This window comes from Manis pentadactyla, chromosome 12 (assembly GCF_030020395.1).
Source record: "Manis pentadactyla isolate mManPen7 chromosome 12, mManPen7.hap1, whole genome shotgun sequence".
NCBI classification, from domain to species: Eukaryota; Metazoa; Chordata; class Mammalia; order Pholidota; family Manidae; genus Manis; species Manis pentadactyla.
The window spans coordinates 3,804,404-3,828,420 of record NC_080030.1 but is presented as its reverse complement, the minus strand read 5'-3'; the positions used below and the strand labels follow the sequence as shown (position 1 = coordinate 3,828,420).

At 60.0% G+C, this 24,017-nt stretch overlaps 4 protein-coding genes across 4 annotated transcripts; 3 read left to right on the top strand and 1 right to left on the bottom strand.

Moving 5' to 3' along the window:
* The first annotated feature begins 608 nt into the window (after positions 1-608).
* KANK3 (KN motif and ankyrin repeat domains 3) lies at positions 609-8,334 on the top strand. The gene is made up of 11 exons (XM_036890730.2): positions 609-782; positions 903-964; positions 1,769-3,043; positions 3,123-3,222; positions 3,423-3,602; positions 3,687-3,771; positions 4,251-4,467; positions 6,665-6,807; positions 6,918-7,118; positions 7,201-7,299; positions 7,972-8,334. Exons 1-11 carry the CDS (start codon positions 664-666, stop codon positions 8,113-8,115), a joined length of 2,625 nt encoding a protein of 874 aa, XP_036746625.2. The 5' UTR covers positions 609-663; the 3' UTR covers positions 8,116-8,334.
* A 186-nt stretch (positions 8,335-8,520) lies between these two features.
* On the bottom strand, positions 8,521-9,692 carry RPS28 (ribosomal protein S28). The gene is made up of 4 exons (XM_036890762.2): positions 9,589-9,692; positions 9,453-9,500; positions 8,802-8,935; positions 8,521-8,599 (listed from the first exon to the last, which is right to left on the bottom strand). Exons 1-3 carry the CDS (start codon positions 9,625-9,627, stop codon positions 8,813-8,815), a joined length of 210 nt encoding a protein of 69 aa, XP_036746657.1. The 5' UTR covers positions 9,628-9,692; the 3' UTR covers positions 8,521-8,599; positions 8,802-8,812.
* A 25-nt stretch (positions 9,693-9,717) lies between these two features.
* NDUFA7 (NADH:ubiquinone oxidoreductase subunit A7) lies at positions 9,718-13,865 on the top strand. The gene is made up of 4 exons (XM_036890760.2): positions 9,718-9,844; positions 10,295-10,344; positions 12,278-12,427; positions 13,666-13,865. The coding sequence occupies exons 1-4, from the start codon at positions 9,794-9,796 to the stop codon at positions 13,769-13,771; spliced, it is 357 nt and encodes a 118-aa protein (XP_036746655.1). The 5' UTR covers positions 9,718-9,793; the 3' UTR covers positions 13,772-13,865.
* A 2,123-nt stretch (positions 13,866-15,988) lies between these two features.
* CD320 (CD320 molecule) lies at positions 15,989-19,950 on the top strand. The gene is made up of 5 exons (XM_036890832.2): positions 15,989-16,186; positions 18,471-18,584; positions 18,870-19,103; positions 19,304-19,444; positions 19,553-19,950. The coding sequence occupies exons 1-5, from the start codon at positions 16,072-16,074 to the stop codon at positions 19,687-19,689; spliced, it is 741 nt and encodes a 246-aa protein (XP_036746727.2). The 5' UTR covers positions 15,989-16,071; the 3' UTR covers positions 19,690-19,950.
* The last annotated feature ends 4,067 nt before the right edge of the window (positions 19,951-24,017 follow it).

Here is a 24,017-nt window from a genome sequence, read left to right as displayed (position 1 = left end):
GTTTTTCATCTTCAAAGCCCCATCTTTCCCACCTTCTGCTTTCTGAATCAAAGTTCTGGACTCAGTATTTGTCCTTGTCCTTGTGAAATATCACATTATTAGATGTGGCCCAATCTCCCTCAGTTTCTTAGAACCCCCATCATGTCACCCAAAGGGTCACTGTCCCCCAGTCCCATGAACGGCCTATAGCTCTGACAACCTGGGTGCTTGTGGTTCCAGTACAAGCTCTTAGAAGCGTAGGGCAGAGCCCTATGGCACTCTACTAGAGACCTCCCAGGAGCTGGGTATCAATTAATTTGCATCCTTGGTGCATCTGGCCCATGACTTACCGTCATTCCTGCAAGGATGGCACAAGTGACCGTTGTAAAAATTCAGATGCTCGATTATATCTTGTTTGCATTTCTCTAAGGAAAAGAAAATGTCAAGAGATGTAGTTGTTTTTTAATATATAGAATCTGAGCAGTTGAATTTTTGATGAGACCGTGAGGGGCTTCCAACTCTCACCTTCCTCTTGTGAGGGTCTAATAAAACCCCACCCCTTTGAGCATTAGTTTCTAATTTTTCTCAGGGACTGACAGAAACTCAACAGGTCTAGAATGACCACTCCCCACCTCCTACCCCTGCTACTCATTTTCTGGATTATTTTCCTCTTATTTCCTTTTGATGCCCTTTCTGCGGCCTCCTGTCCAGCAGACTGAGGCACAGAACCTGGGGGTCCCCACATTCATTCATTCCAGAGTTTCAAGACTTCCTGAGGAGGGAGGAGAAGGCATGTGTGCAGGGTGAGGGGGTGAAGAGAAGCTCGGGGGTCTGTTTACTCAGAGTCCATGCTGACCGCAGAGGCACAGCCACTGGGACAGGGCCCCGCCCCCACCCTCACCTGCCCTGGGGACCTTTTTCAGGGTGTGTCTGGCGGCGACTCCAGGAGACATGGCCAAGTTTGCCCTGAATCAGAATCTGCCTGGTGAGTGTGCAAAATGGAATATGTGTGTGTGCAGAGATGCACACTTGGTGCCTGCACGTGGACAAAGCCTTGCGGTTTCCTCCTTTGCACAGCTGCCAGAGGCCCTTTCTGAAGGTCCGTGGGATAATGTCATGGTCCTGCCCTAAACCCGCCTATGGAGCCCTAGCGTATGTGGATGTAATCGCAACTCCTCATAGCGATCCAGGAGGCCCCCCGAGTCCGGCCCTAGCTCACTTCTAATCGTAGCCCCTCTTCCTTCACCTGCCGGGACACCTTCACCCCTGCCCTGCTGTTACCCCAGCCCATGCTGCTCCCTACACCCCAGGGCCTTTGCATGGCTGATTTCTTGTAAGAACCTTCCGTCCCCGGCTGCCTCCTCATTCGGGGCTCCATTTAGTGGTCCCCTCCGCAGGAAACCTGCCCTGAGAACCTGGGCCAAAGTCACGCCTTTTCTAGTTATTCTCTTTCATGTTGTTATTATTATTGCCCTCAGCATCGTTTGGAATGATCATGTTTATTTCTCTCTCTCCTACAACCAGGGGTGTTTGTGTCTTTTTCATGCTGTGTCCCCAGCGCCTAGAAAAGTGCTTGGCACACAGTAACCGCTTAGTAAAGGCGTGATTGCATGACTGGGTGCAGAAAAGAATCTGAGCTTTGGGAGTGCGTGTGCACTATGGCAGCTGTACAGGGTTTGGTGCAGGTGGAGCCAGGCAGGCCTGTCATGAAGCGGTGGGGGACGCGCTCTGTGGGTCCAGTCTCTCCCATCCACACCTGACGCCCCCCACTTCCCTGTCATGCCTGCAGACCTGGGAGGCCCTCGCCTGTGCCCCGGCCTAACGGGGGGCGCCCGCAGCCCAAGCTCACCCTACTCAGTGGAAACGCCCTATGGCTTCCATCTGGATCTGGACTTCCTCAAGTACGTGGAGGAGCTGGAGCGCGGCCCCGCCGCCCGCCGCGCCCCCGTACTCCCGCCCCCGCGCCGCCCCCGCGCCCCTCGGGCCGGCCTCGCGGGCGCGCGCAGCCCCGGCGCCTGGACTTCCAGCGAGTCCCTGGCCAGTGACGATGGGGGAGCCTCAGGCGCACTGTCCCCGGGCGCGCCGTCTGGGTTCCTTCTGCCCCCGCCGTCGCCGCGCGCGCCTGTGCGCAACCCGCGCGTGGAACACACGCTCCTGGAGACCAGCAGACGGCTGGAGCTGGCGCAGGCGCACGAGCGCGCGCCCAGCCCTGCCCGCGCGGTCACGCGCAGCCCTTGCGGGTCTGGCCGCAGCAGCCCCGCCCCCGGCTCGGCCCCCACCCCCGCCTCCCCTGGCCCTGCGCAACTGCAGCTGGTGCGCGAGCAGATGGCAGCGGCGCTCCGGCGCCTGCGCGAGCTCGAGGATCAGGCGCGCGCGCTGCCCGAACTGCAGGAGCAGGTGCGCGCGCTGCGCGCCGAGAAGGCTCGGCTGCTTGCCGGTCGCGTGCAGCCGGAGCCCGACGCGGAGGCCGAGGCGCGCCCGGACAAGCTTGCTCAGCTGCGGCGGCTCACGGAGCGCCTGGCCGCCTCCGAGCGCGGCGTTCGCTCCAGGGCCAGCGCCTGGGTCGATGGCCCCGACGGGTCAGCTTCGAGGCGCAGCGAGGGCGCGCTGCATGTCCTCGATCGGGCGCCCCAGACGAGGGAGGTGGGTGCCCAGGCCTCGCCGGAGATCCAAGTTGCGGAAGCCCAGGTAGCGCCGGAGACCCGGGAGGCCGGTGCGGAGGCGGCTCCCGAGACCCTCGAGGCGGACGCATGGGTGACCGAGGCGCTGCTGGGGTTGCCCGCGGCCGCCGAGCGCGAGCTGGAGCTGCTGCGCACCAGCCTGGAGCACCAGCGCGGAGTGAGCGAGCTCCTGCGGGGCCGGCTGCGCGAACTGCAGGAGGCCCGTGAGGCCGCGGAGGAGGAGGCAGCGGCGGCCCGGCCCCAGCCGCGCGAGGCTGCCACCCAGACCCCGTGGGGCTGTGCGGAGAAGGCCACGCAGACCGAGCCCCCCGAGGAGGCCCCTTCCCTGACGCAGGAGAACCTGCCCGGGCCCACGGACGGGGACAGAGCCGTGGCCCCTGCGGGTGAGTCCGGACCTCTGTCTGAGCCCTGGCTGGCCCGCCGTCCGAGTCGAGCTCAGTACCTTTATCTGTTGCCCGCCAGGCATCCTCAAATCCATCATGAAGAAGAGAGACGGTATGACTGGTGCCCAGCCCAGTCCCGGACCCAAGAGCCTGCAGTTTGTTGGGGTCCTCAACGGAGAGTGAGCACTTTGCCCCTCCCCGTGGCAGCCCCCGCGGGGACAGACCGGGGTTGGAATCCCAGATCTGCCCCCGGGCCCCCAGTGTGGTCTTGGCAAGCCTCCCTTTCCTCATGTATAAAGGGGGACAGCTACCCCCACCTCGCGAGAGTCCAGAATGAGCCCACGGGGGAGGCTCAGCCGCCCCATCCCGACCTTCCCAGGTACGAAAGCTCATCCAGTGAGGACGACAGTGACAGCGACAGCGCGGACGGCGCTGCCGAGCCCCCGAAGAGCAGCTCCTCAGGCTCTGGGGATGACAGCTGCGGGGGCTCCGGCTTGGGCACCCCCGGGCCTTCCAGTAGTGGCGATGTCCGGGACCCCGAGCCGGGTGCGCAGGGGAGGTGAGCGACGCCAGGGGCACCGGGTGGGGACGGCGGCTCTCTCGCGCCCCCGCAGGTCCCTGACCTCTCCCTGCTCCTCGGTAGGTGCGAAATGAGCCCGCGTTTGAGGGAGGCGTGCGCAGCCCTGCACCGGCAGCTGAGCCGACCCCGCGGAGTCGCCCGTGATGGCGTGAGTGTCTCAAGAGCCCTTCCCAGCTGGGGTCGTGGGCCCCATCGGGGTCCTCTTCTGACGCCCTCTTAGGCAACTGCATCGCGTTTGCTAGACTTGGGGATCCCAAATTCCATCCCGCCGCGCGTGAGGCCCCACCGCTCCCATGCTCTCCAAAGGGATCTCCGCCCCAGGATGCCGCCGATCTTTCCCTGGTTCCCCAAAAGGGACCAGCACCAAGCCCCAGCCCCACTCCGCACTCCCCAAAGACAAGCGGCCGCCGCCTTCCTCTACTCCAGGTTATCCCCTAGAGCCTGGGACCCACAGTGACTGGACTCCCTCCTTGAAAGGGGTGTGGCCCGATGGGTCCCCATGGCCCCCCTCAGACAACCAGTGACCGTCCTCTCTTGCCTGGACTCCCAGCTCTGCCCCCACACCCTCTCTGCTACCAGGATCTGGGCCACCTGGGCCACCGCTGCACGTTTCCCCCGTCCCTGCAGGGCGCGGCGCGCCTGGTGGCCCAGGAGTGGTTTCGAGTGTCGAGCCAGCGGCGCTCACAGGTGGAGCCGGTGGCCGGAGTGCTGGGTGCAGTGGCGCGCCTGGGACCCGAGCTCCTGACACACGTGGTGAACCTGGCGGATGGCAATGGGAACACAGCCTTGCACTACAGCGTGTCCCACGGGAACCTGGCCATCTCGAGCTTGCTGCTGGACACTGGTCAGCGCCTTCCTCCAGGGTTACGGACTCCCTCTAGGATGGACTGCCAGGGCCTTTCGACCTCTCCCCTCTCAGCTCTGTCCTGATCTGCCTCTCACTTCGCAGGGGGCTTTGGGATTAGGTAGATGTCATCGTAGGGGGATCATGGACTCACCAGCCTTAGCTTTCTCATCTAGGAAATGGGGGCATACTGCCTCCCTCCCCGGGCAGCTGTGATAACACGTGCAGAAGAGCATAAGGCCTGCAGTAGGGGGTCAGTCAGGGGTCGCCAGGCCTTCTGCCCCTGCATCTCCCGCCCTGGCTTCCACCTCGTCCCTGGGCCCCACCTCAGCCACCGGCCCCTCTGGCCTGGAGGGGAGGTCCTCACTGGTCAGGGGTCTCACTGCCTGCCGCCCCAGGACCGGCCTGGACTCCCTCTCCTGCACTTCTATCACTTGCCTCTTACCTTCATTCCCTGCCTCAACTCTTCCCCCTCTGGAGCACCAGATACACGCACCTGGGTGTTGCTGAGCCCACAGACGTGCTGGGAGCCCAGGAGGAACCAGTGCGGTGCTCGTTCCACATACAGCTCCCTTCCCCATGGGACACACAGCAGAGGGGACTGTGGACAGTAGACTGCCCCCCAGGAGCTGTCCTGCCTGGGTGTCCTTTGTGCTCAGGGTCCCTGGGGGCTGCCCTCGGAGGTGTCTTGCTCCTACTGCAGGCTGAGGAAGGTCCCCTTGTCCCCTCCTTCACCCCCCAACTCCCAACAGAGATCCTTCCATTCTCTGCAGGTCCTGTTGACCTGGGGAGGCGGCACAGCTGCTCTGGGCCTGGCAGGGAGCTAGGGCTTGGGAGGACAAGGATGGGACAATGCATGAATTAAAAAGATGTCTCCTGGGCAGCTCCTGCCTTCAAGGGGGTCGGGTTCTGGGGCTGTGGCTGGGAGTAAAGCCCTGGCCATGGCTCACAAGAGGCCGGAGGCTCCTGCGTTCAAACCTGATCCAGGTCCTTTCCTCAAAACCCCCCACTTTGCGCCCCCCCTGCCCATTCATCCCCCCCAAACTGTTCCTAGCCTCGTGCAGCTTCCAGAACAGTGGGGAACATAAGCATGAAACAGTCACTCTAAGAAATTCGGTCCCAACAGAGGTGGGTGCTGGGAGGGACACACTCCTGGGAGGCTAACAGAACCGACCCAGAAGCAGCAGAGCTGATGCTTGTGTTCAGCCGGGAGGGATGGGCAGCAGCAGCGAGGCTGTGTCCCAGGGCTGTTAACTAGGTACACAATGGGTGGCTTAAAATAACAGCGATCCATTGCCTTGGGGTTCAGACCAGAAACGGGCAGTCAAGGTGTGGCAGGGCTGCTTCCTTTTCAGGGGCTCTGAGGGAGAATGTGCTCCATGCCTTTCCCCCGACTTCTGGAGGTTGCCAGGGACACTCTTTGGTCCGTGGCTCAAGACAACTTCTCTCTTCCCTGCCTTTGATGTCAGTGTCCCCTTTGTCTCTGTGCCTCTCCTAAGAACAGCAGTCACAGGAAATCAGGGCCGACCGGTGACCTCATCTTAACTTGACAATTAAGGTCACGTTCACAGGTACTGGGAGAGGCGTGAGGACTTTGACTTTTCTTCTTGGGAGACGTGATTCAATCTGTGACACAGGCTTGTGGGAGAAAGGATTGCAGAGGAAGGAACAGAAGATGGGTAGCGGAGGACCTCAGAGGCTGTGGCGGGCAGCAGCCTGTATTCCAGAAGCAATAGGGAGACACGGGAGGGTTCTGAATCACATGTGACTGGGCCTGTGATTTTCTGATCTGCTGCGTGGAGCTGGGGCGGATTCAGACACCAGGGCGGACCGGGGGGGGCACCGTTCTCCAGGGAAATGATGATGGTGGCTTGGTGGGTGGAAGCCACAGAAACAGGAACATACCTTTATTGAGTACCTACTGTATGCCAGGTGTTGCTCTAGGTACTGGGGGACATGGCAGTGAGCCAAACCAAGTCCCCAGGCCAGCTTGAAATAGGGAGTGAGATCCGAGCAGAGGCCTGAAGGAGAGGGAAGCATGTGGCTCTAGGTGGGAGAGACTTGGAGGCAGAGGGAACAGTAAATTCCCCACCCCGTGACCTCCTGACATGATGAACCTGAGGCCTGGCAGGCAGTGAGCAGGCCGGGTGGGGCTGGGAGTGTTGACTTCTCTGTTAACTGACCACCCCCAACCCAGGGGTCTGCGAGATTGACCGCCAGAATCGAGCCGGCTACTCAGCTCTCATGCTGGCTGCGCTCACTTCTGTGGGGAGAGAGGAGGACATGGCTGTGGTCCAGAGGCTCTTCCACACGGGCAACGTTAATGCCAAGGCCACCCAGGTGCGTGGACCCATCCTCTCTGGCTCCAGGTCCACTTTGGGGGCCAACCCGTCTCTGACCTGCCTTTCCCTGGCACCTTTCCCAGTCCTGTCTCCTTCCTTACTCCCCAGACAGGGCAGACAGCCCTCATGCTGGCCATCAGCCACGGCCGTCAAGACATGGTGGCAGCCCTGCTGGCCTGTGGGGCAGATGTGAACGCACAGGATGCAGACGGGGCCACAGCGCTCATGTGTGCCAGCGAGTACGGGCGCCTGGATACTGTTCGGTTGCTGCTGGCCCAGCCAGGCTGCGATCCCGCCCTCCTGGACAACGTGCGCCACCCTGTGGCTGGTATGGGGTAGCAGGGTATCCATGCGGCGGTCCAGGGATCTGACTGTCCCTATCACCCCTCAGGAGGGCACCAGTGCCCTGGCCATTGCCCTGGAGGCTGAGCAGGATGAGGTGGCTGCTCTGCTACACGCCCACCTGAGCGCAGGACAGCCCAGTCCCCTGGTGAGTGCACAGCTTCCTGGATGCTGGTCTGGTTCAAGGAGGCCTCCATGCTCCCCTTGGGGAGCACCAGGGGTGGGGAACTGGGTCTCAATTCCCCCATGTGGCTGGGACTTCCATGTTCAACCTGCAAAATGCCCATGAGTCACACACCTCCACAGGTGAAATCCCCTAAGGGCAGAGTAGAGCCATTGGACTTAGCTTAGACCTTCCCCGCTGGGGACTCCTATTATGTTGCAAATATGGGGCTTTGGTAGTTAGGAGGACTGGGTTAGAGGATGGACTTTACAAGTCAGAGCTTCAGGACTGAAGACTGGATGGAGACTGGTAAGTCTGCCAGCAGCAGGGAGAGTGTGGGCCTGGGAGCAGAATGCTCCTTGTTCCCAAGGGGAAGAGGCTTATATTCAACAGGAAGTGCCAGGCTGTTGGCAGCACTGTCATAACTAAAGTCATCCAATTGGCCTGCTGGTCCTGCACCCTCCCACAGATGTGGGAAAGGAGGCACGTTGGTCACATACCCCTTCCAAGTCAGATAGGGGTGAGATGAGATTCAAACCCAGGCAGCCTGGCTCCACTGTAAAGGGTGGGGTTCCTCCTTAGGCATGACCACAGCAGACCTCCACTGGGTTAAGTACCCTTGAGTCTAAGGGCTGAGACCAGGTGCTTTGCCCACAGGAGACCACGACAGGACACACACCCCCTCTCTCTCACCAGTCGCCCCCCGATTCCCCGATGGCTGTGGCTGGTGACGGATGCAGTGGAAATCCAGAGGACCCCCATTTCAGTGAGCAGTCTGACATGCTGCACACCTCCACCTGAGGAGTGGCCTTTCCCCCTCCACCCCGCTCAGCCTCAGTGGCACAGCAGGGCCAGGGTCTCTGTCCAGATGCTATCCCTGGCCCAAGAGGAAGGCCTGGATCACTCAGTGTCCAACTGGGGTTCACCCTGGGCCAGCAGGTTGAGGTGGGGGCTGATGAGTGACAAAGACCCAGTCCACCCACTCCCCCAACCTTCTCTAATAAAACATTCCTAACTCAGTTTAGGTCTTATTTTGGGGACAAAAACACACATAGATCTTCCTTCTCAAAAACGAAGTGCCTTGTGGGGAAAGACCCCCCACACACACACACACCCAGGTTTCCAGAGTGCAAAGGGTCAGTGACTATCTGGGGCCCCACTGGAAAATTCTATAAGCCCAGTGACAATCCACACAAGAACTTGAGCTTACATACAACAGAAATGCTTTATTAACAGTTGCAGAACATCCCTGTGAGCCAAGTGGTCGACCCAGACATCCAGGGCCCTGTAAACAGACGCAAGCACCTCATGCTGACAGGCTCCCCAGCAAATGGCAAATTCCCTCCACCCCATCTTGCCAATCTCAGCACACTTCCTACACTACCCACTCCAAGAGCCCCTCACCTCTGGGCTTGGCAAAGCCCCCTTCCACCAGCCAAGGGTCTAATGGGGGTCCTCTCTGTCCCCCACTCTGGCCCTGGACTCACCAGCCACAAGATCAGCGCAGCCTCCGAGCCTCTCGTTCAGATTCCAGTAGGGTGAGCACGTCGCCCTCGCGCACGGGGCCTTTCACATTGCGGATGATGGAACGGCTCGTATCGTCCATGAATTCCACGCGCACCTAAAGGAGCCCATCGCGTGGACGGGAAGGAGTCAGGGCCGGCCACGGATAGACACCGCGGCGTGAGCAGTCGACTGGGATTCAGGGAATGTGCCGGAGCCAGTCCAAGGATACTCGGAAAGGGGGCGCGGCTGTTAGGATAAAAGACGGGGCGGGGATAAAAGACGAAGAGGAAGAGGGACGAGACGCGGAGAACAGAGCTCTCGAGCGTCAAAAGCAGCCACCGAGGAGGGCAACTGCAACTCCGGCGCCTTGGGGGCGGGAGCACACTCGGCAGAGCGTGAGCCAGCCAGCGGGCATTGGGACAGGCTGGGCCTCGAGGAAAGGTTACGTCGGAGCCCGGCCAATGAGGTCGATGGAGCTCAGACCTCGGCAGCACCTTGGGGACATTCGGACCCTCCGGGGGTCCTGCGATAAAGGGGGCGTCGGTTCTCGGGTCCCAGTCGGCAGGGCAGGCCTAGGGCACGAAAGGGTCATCAGGGCTCAGACCCCGGGGCGCCCCGACCCGTCCGCTCACCTGCGTGCACTGTCCCTGCGAGCCGGTCCTGCCCAGCACCTTGGTGACCTGGAGGAACGAAGCTGGGGTCAGGCCTCGTCTGCCCGCTCCCCCTACTCCCTCCTCCGGGCCCCCCAAATCCGGGCCCCTGCCTCACCCTGGCCAGCTTGATGGGCTGCACACGACTCGTATCCATGATGGCTGCGCGGCGGCTGTCGGTCGGAGAGGAGTCACGTGCGCCGGGGTGGACTTTTATAGAACGTCCAGCCCCCGCCCACTTTTCCTCTCGCGAGACTGTAGGCTCGCTTCCCAGCAGCCCCCGCGCCAGAGACGGCGCTGGCGCCCTTCAGGGCGGTCGAAAGATGGCTTCCGCCACTCGTTTCATCCAGCGGCTGCGGAACTGGGCGTCAGGGGTGGGCAGGGCCGGAAGGGCCGCCCTGGGGAGGCTGTGGGCTCGGGGCACCGCCGACTCGCTCCTGTTGCTCCCTTCCCTCCTGCTGCCTTGGGATTTGAGGCCTTTAGTGCCGAGACCCCCCCTAGGCTGGGACCTCTCCCTCAGCCCGCCGCTCCCGACTGGTGACCCCTTCAGCCCCGGACACATCCACCTCCACCCCCAGCCCTTGACCCTCCCTTGGCCGGGAACCCCTCACGCCTGAGATCTGCCTAGTCCCGGATCTCTCAGCCCTGGTTCCTGCGGCCCCAGCCCCCGGCTCACCTCTCCACCCCCGGGGCCCATACCCCTGTACCTGACTGCCCATCTCTGGCCTTCCCTTCATCTGTCCGTTCCCGGGATGCCCCTGTCCCCTCTCCCTCTCCTTTCCTGGGGTACCCTGCGTGCTGACCGTTCTCTCCTGCTCCCACAGCAAGACTTGCAGGCGAAGCTGCAGCTGCGCTACCAGGAGATCTCCAAGCGGTGAGCAGGCCCCGCTCGCTGCCCAGCCTCCAGCCCTGTCCTGTCCTTCCTCCATCAAAACCAAAATCCGTATTCCTCTAGACCCCTGGAGTGCCGGGCCGAAATCCTGCCTCCAGTCCTCGGCAGGCAGTGGAGGCAGGAGGCAGAGATTTGCTTTTAACTCTGCTGGACTCCCATCAGAGCCAGCTGCTCGTGGAACAGCCAATGTGGGCGCGAATTCGGAGTGGGAATCGTGTAATTGTGGTCCTCAATGTGGTACTGCCAGTTAATGTTACATCCCCAAGCTACACATGAAAGAATATGAGGCTCAGGGAGACTTAAGCCATTTGCTCAAAGTCACTCAGAAGCTAAGTGTCACAAAGTGACAGCTGGGATTTGAACCCACAAGTGTCTTGATTTCAAATTCATTTATATCCAACAATTACGTGACTTCTATAAAAGCCCCTGTTATGTCCTCAGCCTTGGGGATAACAGTGCAAACAAGAAGAGTTCTTATCCTCATTCCCTTCATGGAGCTTATATCCTAGGGATAGAGAAACACAGTTAAGAGAAACGTTTCTGGGCAGAGGGATCAGGGAGTGCCAAGGCCTGACAGCCAGAAGTTGGAAGGAAACCAGTGTGGCTGTAATCCCCTGAGAAAAGGGGGAGAGGAAGTGGGAGGGGGGCGGGCAAAAGGAAGGTGACCATTAAGGGTTAGCATGAAAGGAAAAAAACATAGCACTAAAATAACCAGGTTTACGTGAATGCCCACATGTTGCAACCGGTTCCACGTATCAAAAGTTTTATATTGCCTTTCCATCTGTAGTGGATGGGCCGGTTGAGGCAACAGTTCTATTAAATTTGAGTTCTTCGTGATAACACTGCCCCCTAGTGATATGTTTGGGCCTTTCAGTCGGGCAGGGGTTCTTAATCTTTCTGTGCTGGGTTGGCGAACACCTTGGCAGCCGCTGCAGAAGGTCCTCTCTGCACTCCAGGGGTTAAGCAGATTCTAACTTCCACACAGCGTATTGTTTTCATGATCAGATTTTCAAACTCTGTTTTTATCTGTATTTCTCAATTTTAAGAATACAATGACTATCACTTGTTTTAGGAAAAACTTAAACCCTGGCAAAATGGTTATCAGACAAACAAGTTGTTTTAAAACATGGTCAAATGAAAACCCAATCTTCTTAAGATTTTTCCTAGCTTTTCTACCTTGCCTTTATGCTATTTTTTCAAGGAAGCCCCTTTTTTTATTTGGAGGTTAGTTCCTTTTTGGGCCTCAAGCTTCTTTGTAAGTTTACCCCAGGCTTTGGCCCAAGCCAGGACAGAACTCTGTTTACCCACCCTCTGGTTGCTAAGACCAGGAGGTGGCAGGAAATGCGGAGACCTCCGAGGACAAGGTGCTCTTTGAGTAAAGAGCCGTGACTGCAGCACGCTCCTCAGAGAGCTCCTGCGGTAACAGGAAATCCAGGAGTCCTGCAGTCTGGCCCCTGGGGACAGAGCTTCTCAGGACGAGCCAAGTCTGGGCTGTCATTGGGTAGGTGTTGGGCAGAGCGTCAGACCCCGGCCTTTTGAGTACCTGCAGATGCAAGCGAGGCCAGCTGTCAAGCTCTGGGATTTGGGGGTGGGGGTGAGGGAACGGGCCTGGGTGTCCCATCTGGGCCTTCTCCATCCCCACTGCATTTGGGACAGGCAGGAGACCCGATGGGGCACACCAGGCCTCACCTTCTAGCACCTTCGCATCTGAAGCAGGAGCTGCCTGCTCCCTGCTTCTGGGCCCTGGGTGACCTCCCACACCCCCGTCATAAGTCCATGCCAGTGCACCAAGGGAAACCCGTGGTCTGCAGCCTGTCCCAGGGTCCTGTGACTAAGTGAAGGACCATGTCAGCACAGCTAGGAAGTGACAGCGACTGACAGTTTGCTTCAATGCCAGTGTCCTCTTTCCCCTCAGAACGCAGCCTCCTCCCAAGCTGCCCGTGGGCCCCAGCCACAAGCTCTCCAACAACTACTACTGCACGCGTGATGGCCGCCGGGAGTCGGCGCCGCCCTTGGTCCTCGTGTCCTCGCAGAAGGTGCTGGTGTCAGGCGAGCCAGCAGGCAGGTGAGGCCGCCACAGAGCCCCTCCTGCACCCAGACCTTTCTCCTGTGGGTGCTTTCCAGGGGCCCATTTATGGAGCATCAGCTGTGCCGGGAACTTGCCTTTGAGAGTCATTTAATCCCCACTCAGCCTGGGGTGAGAGTTAGGGCCTCAGCAGGAGACAGGTTTCCTGCAGCGCAGACAGAGCTCCAGAGCCCCTCCAAGGGCCCTGGGACAAGACCTGGCACTTATTTTTGTTATTTTGGTTTTTTGAGATATAGTTGACATACAACATACTAGTTTTGGGTGTGCAAGGTAGATTCGATATGTGTATATATGGCACAGTGAGCACCCGAATGCGTCTACTGAACGTACATAGTTAAATAGTTTTTCTTGTGATGAGAACTTTTGAGATCTAACCCCTTAGCGACCTGCAAACATACTGTGTAGTTAGAACTCAGCGAACGGGCAGTGTTACAGTTGTCGTCACCTTCCAACTCACCAGGGTCCGGAACCAGACTGGCAAGCTGCCCTCCTTCCCCACACCCTGGGCTGTCTTCACTTCATAAGGAGGCCGCTGCCTGCCTCTTCCAGCTCCTTCAGGCTCCTGGGAGGTGGAAAGGCCTGGAACCCCTGCTCCAGGCGGTCGGGCGGTGGGGGGCTCCTCCGCGATGAGAGCCTGCACGCCTGCCCCTCTCCTTTCTTGCGAGCATGCGCAAGCGTCTCAGGCCCCAGGCCCCAGGGACTCGGGTGTTGGGGAGGCCCTTGCCTCAGATTTTACAGTGTCTCCTCGGGGCTCACCCTGTGCCGACCCTGGGTGTTCCTCAATTGCACAGTGACCCTCAGCCCATTAGCCTGGGGCTGGGGCCTGGTCTTACTAGCGCTGTGCCCACAGGCAGGGCCTGCCACATAGCAGGTGCTCAGTACCTGAGAGAAGGAGGAGCAGTGGACACACATCACCTGATTGCTTGGCCCTTTTGCCAGCATCCTGTTTTGGGGTGACAGGAATGGGGTGCCCATCCCGCCTGGGGCCGCCAGTCCTGGCTGGTTCCGGGCCCAGGGGCTGGGGCAGGCCAACTGGGGGCCGACACTGGGTTGGGAGACCCCTCTGAGGGGGTTGGGCATTCTGAAACACCCCAAACTCGGGCCTCCGGATCCACGGTCTCAGCAGGCTTGCTTGTGCGGGGCAGGAGCGGTCTCTCTCGGTACCCTCCACGCTGCTCTTTGGAAGCCTGGCCCTAAGTGACGTGCTGATCTTCCAGCTCCGCTGCAGCTGCTGCTGAGAGGGAGGCCGCCGAGAAGAAGGCAGTGACGCCGGCCCCTCCCATTCAGAGGTGGAAGCTGTCGGAGGACCAGCCTTACCTGTGACGCTGCCCTTGGCCACCTGCAGCCTTTGCCTCCTGGGATTCCCTCCGGGGACAACGTGACCTAATTTATGACAAATACATTGAGCTCTCCTGTATCACTTCCGTTTTTACCCCTGGAGCAACTTGCGGCTGCTTGGGCTTCAGGGTGAAGCTGGTGCTGAGTCTCTTCTTCCTTCAGTGCTCCAGGAGCAGGGCAGGGCTAGTGGTTCTCAAGAGTGCAGGGTGACACGCTGTCACGGGCCCAGACGTGTCACCTTCCTTCCATCCCTCAGGGTGGCGGGCTGGGCCCCAGGGCCTCTGGGTGTTTGGGGACACTGGCTGAAGGACAGCGAGGCTGAGCACGACTGCTCCCTTAGGTCTCTCGTGAGCTCCCCCTCCACTGCCGCCCCCTCTGACGTCGACTGGCCTGCAGCTCAAGGCGGACGGCAGAGGACAGCGGGCAGCTGCCAGGGCAGGCCCGCCTAGAGCGGGTGAGGAGAACCCCCCCTGAGCCACACCCTTTCAGTGAGGCCTGGGGGACTAGACGGTCATCCAGAAATGGAGGGCTGGCCCCGTGGAGGGAGGGGCAGGAGAGCAAATGCTGAAAAGGGTGAGGCTCGGGTCTGGGCGCGGGAGCAGTGGGGACCTACGCAGTGACCTCAAGTTGGGGACTATCGTGGCTGCCCTGTGGAGGAACCCCGCAGCCCATGAGTAGGGGAAGATGAGCTGTGCACCAGGGGAGTGTTGAGACTGCCCTGCCCCCTGGAAGGGTAGAGTAAGGCAGGAAAGGTCACAGTCCCAGGCCTGAGGTATAAGTGCCCTAGAGAGCTATCCAAACACTAAAGCTCATCAGAGAAAGCCCGGTGGGCTGAAGCCCCTGGGAAGGCTTCCTGGAGAGGGTGGGATTCTGGCTGGAGCAAAGGATGAATCCGTTTCAGAAAGATTGGGAGGAGGAGGAAGGTGGGGCAGTGTGTGCAGAGGCCACAGGGAGGGCAACCCAGGCAAGATGTACCTTTGAAAGTTACTGAATAGTTTTATGACCCAGAGTTGACATTTGGCAAGGGGGTGGGCTAACACCCCCCGAGCTCCTGTGTGCCCAGTGCTGAACTGAACACATTCTACCCATGATCTCAGCCCCACCTTGGAGCAATCCTGTGATGACTGCACACAACTGCTACAAATTCATAGCTTCTTCAGCCCTTATCCCTTGTCCCCAGGCGCCTCCCTCACCAAGGTGCGGCTTCACAGGCAGTGGCAGTCCCCTTTGCCACCCTTTTTCCATCTGCCTCTGCCCCTGTACACCTTTGCCTCTTGCACGGTTCCCCTGGGGATCTGGGCGATTTTGAAAAAACAAAACCCCCAAAGCAGCTATAACCTCCAACATTTTCAAATAGTAAAGCATGCCAGTCAGTTTGCAAGCAGAGCCCCTTCTGGGACAATCTGGACGCTTTAGTGTTGCTTCAGGGGGAACCTGGGAGGGCTGGGACACCGGCTTGCCTGGAGTCCTGCTGGCAGTCGGATGCACTGCTTCCGAAGGCAGAGCTGAGGATAAATACTTTCCAGAAGAAAATAACAGCAAGCCGACTGGATAGAAAGCTTGGCAAAGTTTGTATTTTATGCGCCTACTGGGTGCGCCTGAGAAGGGAAAACCGAATATCTGCCTTCACATACCTCGTTTCCCAAGTGGAGACTAAAGCCCACCTCCCTCTGTGGGCCGGGAGCGCGTCCTGGGGCGAGGGGCAGGGCCGGAAGGAAGCCTGGAACTGGAGAGGTCTTAGGTTTATCCACCAAATAGTTAAGAGTCTGCCACGCGAGGCACTGGGGATACAGTGACCCACACGGTAGCCCTGTCCTGGAGCTGCCGTTCTGGGAGGGAGGCGGGTAATCGGGCATTAAAGCAAATTAATTAAAACTTGGAACCAGTTGGGTGCCGGCAAGCAGCGGGAGGAGGGAGGGGGGAGCCTGTCTGAGGGGCGTGGCTGCCGTATTAAATAGCATAATTGGCAGTTCATTTGCTGCAGGATACCTGTGGAACGTTAAGTATTGTAAGTTGACATCGACAAATTCAGTTCATCCCCACAAGTTTCTAACTTCAAGTGGGCCCCACACCTTTCAATACTCTTTGTCCTTGGGAATAAGACCTGCAAACTTTGGGATCCTCTGTATTCGAACATTTACGGTAACCCTAGCCGCGGGCGCCGCGGATTCGCCGGGCTGGGGCCCCGGCCCCGCCCCGCCCAGTGTGCGCCGGCGCGGGGAGCAGAGCGAGTGCCCGGCGGCGTGTGGCCCGTGCCTCGGCGGGGACGCGCGACCAGCCGCTGGATGGCGCCGGACGGAGCGCGGTGCACGGCAGTCCTGGGATTGGCGCTGCGGCTGCTGCTCGGCTTCGGGATGGTCGCGGAGGCCGCCCCGACCCGGTCCTTGGCACAGACCCCCGGTGAGTTAGCTCTGCGCAGCCCGCGCGCCGGCCCCCTGGCAGCCCATCCCCGCCCCGGGCGCCGGCAGCGCCTCTCCATTGGCTGCACCGCACGTCCGTCCCGGACACTCCCCCGGCACTTCTCCCCGGACTCAGCCGCGAGCCCGGCCTGGTGCGAGCCGCGTCCAGCGCGGGACCCTTGGTCTGGGTGGCTCTGCCTGCTTTTGGGCCCTGCTCCGTTCCTCCTCACACCCCACACCCGCTTTGCTCGGTCGGGCCCCGTTGTCACCTCCCGGACACCTTTCTGCCCAGCGTAGGCGGGAAGGGTCGGTGTAGGCTCTGGCCGGCTGACCTTTAGCCGTGCGGTGCCGAACACCTGGTGCCTCCAGTAGCAGCTGCATCTTGCAAACCTTCGCGCCTGAGTTGGAGGCCACGTGGCTGAGTGTCCTCAGCGACGATCCCCAGCCCTCCCAATCTGCACCTTCTCTCGCGCGCCCTTCGTGTGACCCCAGGTCCTCCGACACGTTTGCCCTGCCCTAAGTGATCTTGGTGGCCCTCCATGAGGTTCCCAGAGGCAGCTGGGCGGGTTAGCGTGCCCTGCCTGTGCGCACAGGTGCCCTGACTTTCAGCTGTGAGCTCAGGTTGACATCCTTAACCCGCTCCTCCGTGCGTTCCCTTCTCATCTAGCTCCCCGCCTCCCCATAAAGCCCCTGCCTTTCCAGGAGCAAGGTTCCTGGTTCCTTCAAGGGGGCAGGACTTCCATTAACCAAGCACCAAACTCTTTACTCAGCAGCCTCCCCTCCCGAGGGCACTTAGGTGGGGACTCCTGGCCTGACCCTTTTACAGGTGGGGACACTGAGGCCGGGAGGGGAAGTCACCGTTCGCTGCAACTCCTGTCCACTCCGCAGCCCTGTGAGGCCAGGTGTCCTCGGCTCTGCTGATTACTTTAAAGGGACACACACTTAGTAAACCAAAGAGGGAGTTCAGAGGTTGTCAGGCTTCAGATAGGCCTGGGAGGAAGCCACCCTTAGAGGGCAGGGAAGGAAGTCGGCTCCAGGTTGTCTACAGCTCTTTCTGGCTCCACAGATGTAGCTGGGCTTGGAGACTTTCAGAGGCTCTGGCTTTGGGGAGTAGGGGGTTAGGAGGCTCAGATCCCTGCGAGTAAAGGTGGAAGGGGCAAGAGGCCAGGACTGAATGGAGTGGGGTCAGGCGGGGGCCCAGTCAGGTGTTTGCCCCGCTGCACTCAGGATGCAGCCCTGAGGGTGCCGCCCCTTTCCTCCATCCATCAGATCCCCGCCTGCTAGCCCAGGTCCCAGCCCTGTGTGCCCCTCCGGGTCCGCGTGAGGCTGGAGGCTCTCTGCCCAGCCTTGTCCGGGAAGCCTCAGATCTTATCTGGACTCAGCCTAGACTCCCCTGTGATTTGTGTCCACTTATTGTCTGGCACCACCCTGGCCCTGTAGTCACAAGGTCACAGCTCTGGCCTGTTTGAGGACCATTGTTCTAAGTGGGTAGCAGACCTTCAGGGGTCTGTGAGGGGCAGGAAATAAGCTGAGATCTGAAGGCCAAGGAGGAAACCACCAGGTGCTCAGCGGTGGGAGGCCAAGGCCGGAAAGTGGAGAAGAGCTAGGCCTCTAGGGAAAGCAGTGCGGAGGCCAGGAAGAACAGAGACGGAGGTGAGGTCCGGGAAGGGTTCAGGGCCGGGCCAGGCCTTCCGGGCCATGCAGAGGGGGTAGGGTTTGGTTGTGAGAGGCTGGGGGAGCAAGGGCAGGTTTTGAGCACAGGGGACCCAAGGGTGGGGGACCCAATGATGTGACTGACTGGTCTCCAGTGCCTGGATGGAGATGGGTGGGGGCCTGGTGAGCAGGTGGCCCATTTAGGATGGGGGAAGAGGCCAGGTGTGGGAGGAATGCAGGAGGTGAATGGACGAGGCTGGGGGATGAAGCGGGTCCTCTCCCCAGGGCCGTCCCTGCTACCCCAACTGTGGGCCCCAATCCAGGACAGGTTCAGAGATGGCCCCTGTCCCGGTGTGTCTAACCATGGATCTTGGGGAGGCCATCTGGAGCCTGGTAAAGACCTCGAGCTCAGCGAGACCTGGGTTCGAATCCTGCATCCGCTGATACCTCTGCAGCCGCGGCGTTTCCTTCTGTATATGGGGTCACAGTAGGGCTCGAAAGGGTAGCCACCAGTGTCAGTCAGCGTCCTGGGACCCGGCCTGTCTCCTGGTGGCAGCAGCCAGTGACCACTGTGCTCCTGGACAAGAGTCCAGACTCAGGCCTCCGTGGCCTCACTTGTGTGCGTACTGCAGGCTCGTGCCCGCCCTTCCACTTCCAGTGCCGCACCCCTGGCTTCTGCGTGCCCCTGGCCTGGCGCTGTGACGGCGACCCGGACTGCCCTGAAGACAGCGAGGAGGAGGAGTGTGGTGAGTGGCCTCTGGAGGGGTCTGAGGGTGCAGGGGTGAGGGGGTGGGTGTTAGGCTTGGGAAGAGGGTGGTCTCCAGGGAGGCGGAGTTAGTGGAAACTTGGGAAGAGGGGTTACAGGGAGGCAACTCCTTGGAAGGTGGCGCCCACATGCAGGGAGCGGGAGCCTTCAGGGTGGGTGGGCCTTATGGGGTCAGCTGTCCTTAGGAGGTGGGGCTCCGTGGGGGGTGGGGAGTACCCTGGCCCTCCTGGTGGACGATTGGGACCTGACTGATCCTGTACCACAGGGACAGAACCGTGTGCTCAGGACGGGCCGTGCCCGCCCCCCACTGGCAGCCCCTGCTCTTGTGACAGCATGGATGACTGCCCCGATGGCATCGACAAGAGCCTTTACAACTGCAGCGGTCAGCCCTGCCCGGCCGGAGAGCTCCGCTGCCCGCTGGGCGCTGACTGCATCCCGCACACATGGTTCTGCGACGGCCACCCTGACTGCCCCTCCTCCAGCGACGAGCTGGGCTGTGGTGTGTGCCGCGGGACCTTGGCGTGCCTGTGGGGTGGGGAGCAGGGATGCCTCACGTCTCCCGGTGTGTGACCAGGCACATCCCCGTGGGGGCAGTCTGGGTCGGACGAGGGGCCCCACGAGGTCCCCCTGGGCATCCTTTCTCCCTCCACGCCCGGGGACCCGCGTCCCCAGCTGCTGAATGCCTGGGCATTATCACAGGAACTGACACTGTCAGAGAAGAAAATGCCACATCCATGGGGACCCCTGTGACCCTGGAGAACATCACCTATGCCACAGCCACCTCCCCCAAGGACCAGGACTCAGGGAACCCAAGTGCCCGTGCAGTGATGGCAGCTGCCGGTAAGCCGGGCAGGGAGCCAGGGCCGGGGAAGGCCGGGCTACAGAGCCCCCTCCCGCACGTGCTGGGTGGGCGTGGGGCCCCCACTGACTCCTGCGTGTGCCCCACAGTGATGCTGGGTGCGGGCCTGGCTGCCGCCGCCCTGTTTGTGCTGTCCCGACTCTGTGCCCAGGGACGCCTGTACCCACTGAGGCTGCTGATGAAGCGGTCTGTGCTGCTGTCAGAGAGGAGGACCTCGCTGCTCTGAGGATGAGGTGCCGCCACCATGTCCTGGGGCCCTGAGTGTGGCCGCTGTGAGGACCAGCCCCTGGACGTGGGTTCCTCCAGCCACGCAGCCGCCCGGACCTGAGCTCCTGCAGATGCAGCCCTGGCGGGCGGGGGCCTGGGCCCTCCCCCTGGAGACGAGGAGCCGGCGTGGGGAACAGGCCCCAGCCAGGAGCGGCCGAGGCCGCTTCGACACTCCTGCTGCCCCATCTGCGGGTGGGGATTAAAGCTGCTTCCCGTCCTCTGCCTGCCTCTGGGCCTCTGCCTTCCTCTGCCCGGGCAAACCGTCCTCCGAGGTGCAGCACCCAGCCAGAGACGGGGCAGCTCGGGCACACAGCCTTGGCTCTCTGGGACCCAGAGCCGGGCCTGGCAGCGTTAGTCTGCACTCCCCGCAGCCCTGGGCAGCGCCCCCTGCGTGCTGGGGGTGGGTTCCATCCCTGCGTCCTGGCGCGGGTCTCCGCTCTGCCCTGTTTTAAGATGCATGTTTACTGTTACTCAGGTATGGTGAGGCCGCCGTCCGAAGAGGACTGCCAGGGAAAGACAGTTTCTCAGAGATCAGGAGGAGGGGGCACGGCATGCCCCGGGGGGTGGGGGGGGCATGGGGCTCTGCCAGGAGGCAGGGAGCGAGGGCATACGTGGGAGAGAGCCTTTACTGTGGTCTGCGTGGGAAGGAGGGGCGAGGCGGGGTAGGCCGGCTTCGGATTGGCTAGTGTAATTTCAGCTCCGGGGGTGTAGGCGTTCTCTCTTGTGTGCGGCGCTTGCCGTCCATGTGGGGCTATGGGCTAGGAAGGCCTGGGACACTCCCCTGGGTCCGCGCTCCTCATGGGAGGCCCCCACTGACGCCCCGACTGGAGCCAACGTCGGGGCTGCACCGGCCCTCGAGGTTCTTATTAGGATCAGAGGACGCACTTTGGCAAGAAACCATCAGGGCGCTTTGAGGAACAAGATGTACAGGCCCGGCGGGTCTAATGCTTTTCTTGTTTTGAGGTTCTTCTCCTTTGTGCTACAGCTAGGCCACGGCACCTAAAGCAAGGGGCGGTGTGCACCTGAGGCTCTGACTGCCTTTATTAGGGACTGAGGGTGGGGTGCCCTGGGTGGGAATTAGGGTGCAGGCAGAAATGCAGCCAAAGATCAGCTATCTAGGTCGCCTGGGGCTTTCTGAGGGACCCTCACCAGGCGGCACGGCCTGATTCCTCACCTGGCTCCGCTGGTAGGAGTTGTGTCACACAGCTGGCAGTGTTTATTCAAGACTGATGTCCCCATCAAAGGGAACACCTGGGCCTCTACTGCGCTGTCCCTGGTTGTCTGGCCCAGGGCTCAAGGGCAAGGATTTCTGGCTCTGAGGTGGGCTCTGGAGTTGATTTGCGTATGAAAGGCAGACTTCTCTGGTGAGTGGCTTGCAGTCTCCAGCCACCATGAACCCCTTAGGGACAGTCCCTCGGGTCAGCCAGCAGGCCCCAGATGCCCCAGCGTCAAGAAGACAGACAATGTATTTGATACACACCTGAGTGGGGTGTGCAGGCCCCTGTGACCTGCTTGAAGGGGAATGACTTCCCTGACATCCCTCCCTTGAAGGAGGTGGACCAGGTGTCTGCCGCCAGCTGGGCCCATGCAGCCTTGTGCTGGCAGACACCTGGGGCCCCACTTGGGCTCTTGGGGCTCCAAGGCCTGGTGGGCAGGGAGCCGGCCCCTACCGGCGAGACGCTAGGTGGGGATAGAGTGAAGAACGGGTGTGCCAGGAGGCCTCCCTGGGGGTGGTGAAGGTCAGCTTTGGGACCCCACCTGCCGTGGGGAAGGTGGTTGGGGCAGGTGTTTTAGAGGCTGGGTCTAGAGCGTGTGGGCAGCTGAGATCCGGTTGAGGCTTGGAATGTGGGCAGCAGCCAGGACAGTGGAGCAGGTGCCCCGCCCCCTGGGGTGAGAGGCCTTCCCTGGGCACCCGGTGCAGGTCTCCGAATGCTTCCTGTGGGCAGGAAAGCGTTAGACCAGAGAATAGGATTTTCTCATTTGGAGGTTTTTCTCCTTGGTGCTCAGGCATGGTCAGCCTCGGGAAGTCGGGCACAGGTGTCACACGCCACCGAAGCAGAGGCCTGGGATCTGGGGCTCCCTGGTGTCACGGGGCTTCTCAGTTACCAGGGGAGCCAAGCACCCCTGCCCAGGGCTCCAGACAACCCTCGGGCTGGTCGGTGGCCCATCTGTTCCACACGGATGGTGGCTGCTGCCCTGTGAGGGCTGAGCTGGCTGGGCATCAGGGTGCTGTGTCACACCCAGGGCTTCGGAACAGCTGCGCCTCTTCCTTTTCCTGCGGCCTTCCCACATGGCCACCTCAGCAGGATGTCCCCGTTCCTTGCATGGCGACCAGGGCCCCCCAGGTGCATCGCCAAAGCCGTACAGCCCAGGACAGCCCACACCAGGCCCACTGCGTCCTGTGAGTTCCGTGGAGTCCCCAGGCAGCCCAGGTGTGTGCGAGGGGCGAAGGTTGGGCCGGTTCTTGGGCGCGAGCCGGGGACAGGCCGAGAGGGGAACTCCCAGTCCACTCTGGCCAGTGGGCAGGTGGCGTTCCTCGCTCAGGTGAGCTTTGTTATGGGCCCACCAGGCAGTCACAGGTACAAATACCCATCATGTGAACCTGTGGCAGTTCTCTGTCCCCTCAGGCAGGGGACTCTGCCACCCACTGTCCATCCTGTCCCCGGCAGCAAGCCCAGGGAGTCACTTCCGGGAATGTTTCAGGAGGACATATGTTAAAAGGGAGGGATGTTGGGGGAGCCCAGAGGGAGGGGGACATGGATGGGGTGGTCCCAGTGCCTGGTGAAACTGGGGGCCGGGGGAGGGGGCTGGAGGGGATGGGGTAGGGCAGGGCAGCAAGGCGAAGACCGGGAAGGGGACAGAGGGGTGTGTGCATGTCTACCTTGTGCACTTCTTGCTGTCCCTCCTTTTTATTGAAGAAAAATTCACAGAACGTGAAGTTAACCTTTAGCTACTTTAAGCAAGTGACTCACACATGCCGGTTACATCGGCAGTGCTGTGCAACCTCCATCCCCGTTAGCTCCGGAATATTTCCATCCTCCCAGAGGGAAACCCGTCCTGTGAGCGGGCGCTCCCCGCCCCCTGTCCCCCAGCCCAACAGCCACGAACCCGCTTCCGTCTCTGTGGCTTTGCTGGTCATTTCAGATGAATGGAGTCCTGCCCTAGGAGGCCTCTGGGGTCTACGTTCTTCCACTGAGCATCAGAATTTCAATGTTCCTCCTCAGAAGTTGCCTTGGGCTCCTTTGTATCCCCTGTTCCCCCAATTACCTGGGCAACCACTGATTGTCTTCTGGCCCTGTAGACCTGTTACCCTTCTAGAATCGTAGCACATAACCTTTTGTATCTGGGTTTTTACCCGACACAATTATTCAAAGATAGGCACCTACTGTTGCATACCCTTGGAGTTCACCCTGCTTACATGCTGAGCTGTATTCCACCGTGTGGCTACCCCGCACTTCACCTGTCCGTGGTATTTTGGTAGTTTCCAGCTCGAGGGTTATTACAAATCTGCTATGCACGTTTATGTATAAAGCTGTTCACAGGCCTTAATTTCTTATGCGTAAATGCCTGGGAAGAGAACGATTGCATCATGTGCTAGGTATGTATTTAATTTTAAATTGCCAAAATGTTTTCCAAATGAGATATACCATTATGTGGCCTCCCCCAGCAATGTATTTATTCTTAAAAAAAAATTTTTTTTTAATTCCAGAATAGTTGACATACAACAGTATATTTAGTCTCAGGTGTGCAACACAATGATTCAGCAATACTGTGCTGAGCTTTCTATAATGTGTGTAAGTGTGGTGACCACGTGGCACCCTACAAAGCTCCTACAACACTACTGACTCTTCCCCAAGGTGTACCTTGCATCCACTGGACGTCTGTAGCTGCTTATCCCCTGCGCCTGTTTTGCCCCAGGAGATTTACCACAGTTAATAACAGCTGCGTGTAGGTACAGTGTGTTCCACATAACATCAGGACACCTAGGTCAAACCTTAGAAGTTCTTCATGTATTGGAAACATGTCTGTTGCACACAACATGGTCGAACGGTTGCAGCCACACCATGGTGACAGCCAAAGCATGGAAGCAACCGGAAGGCCATGAACGGTTGACTGGATCAACGCAACGAGGCATTTTTCTGACACGCCCCAGTGTGGAGCCTGGAAAACATCCTGTCGCAAAAGCAGCAGAAGTCAGAGTTGCCTGATTCGCTCATAGGAAATGTCCAGAGGGGGTGAATGTGCAGAGACAGCAGATTAGGGGTTGCCAGGGGTGGAGTCTGGGGG

Bases quoted from the DNA above. Each gene is read 5' to 3' on its own strand.
- CD320 (XM_036890832.2), top strand. From the start codon at position 16,072: ATGGCGCCGGACGGAGCGCGGTGCACGGCAGTCCTGGGATTGGCGCTG. The intron at 18,585-18,869 runs GTGAGTGGCCTC...CCTGTACCACAG, and splicing joins CAGCGAGGAGGAGGAGTGTG to GGACAGAACCGTGTGCTCAG. The intron at 19,104-19,303 runs GTGTGTGCCGCG...GCATTATCACAG, and splicing joins CAGCGACGAGCTGGGCTGTG to GAACTGACACTGTCAGAGAA.
- NDUFA7 (XM_036890760.2), top strand. From the start codon at position 9,794: ATGGCTTCCGCCACTCGTTTCATCCAGCGGCTGCGGAACTGGGCGTCA. The intron at 9,845-10,294 runs GTGGGCAGGGCC...CTGCTCCCACAG, and splicing joins TGCGGAACTGGGCGTCAGGG to CAAGACTTGCAGGCGAAGCT. The intron at 12,428-13,665 runs GTGAGGCCGCCA...CTGATCTTCCAG, and splicing joins TCAGGCGAGCCAGCAGGCAG to CTCCGCTGCAGCTGCTGCTG.
- KANK3 (XM_036890730.2), top strand. From the start codon at position 664: ATGCCCTTTCTGCGGCCTCCTGTCCAGCAGACTGAGGCACAGAACCTG. The intron at 3,044-3,122 runs GTGAGTCCGGAC...GTTGCCCGCCAG, and splicing joins CAGAGCCGTGGCCCCTGCGG to GCATCCTCAAATCCATCATG. The intron at 7,300-7,971 runs GTGAGTGCACAG...CTTTGCCCACAG, and splicing joins CAGGACAGCCCAGTCCCCTG to GAGACCACGACAGGACACAC.
- RPS28 (XM_036890762.2), bottom strand. From the start codon at position 9,627: ATGGATACGAGTCGTGTGCAGCCCATCAAGCTGGCCAGG. The intron at 9,501-9,588 runs GTGAGGCAGGGG...TCGTTCCTCCAG, and splicing joins AGCCCATCAAGCTGGCCAGG to GTCACCAAGGTGCTGGGCAG. The intron at 8,936-9,452 runs GTGAGCGGACGG...GGGCTCCTTTAG, and splicing joins CGCAGGGACAGTGCACGCAG to GTGCGCGTGGAATTCATGGA.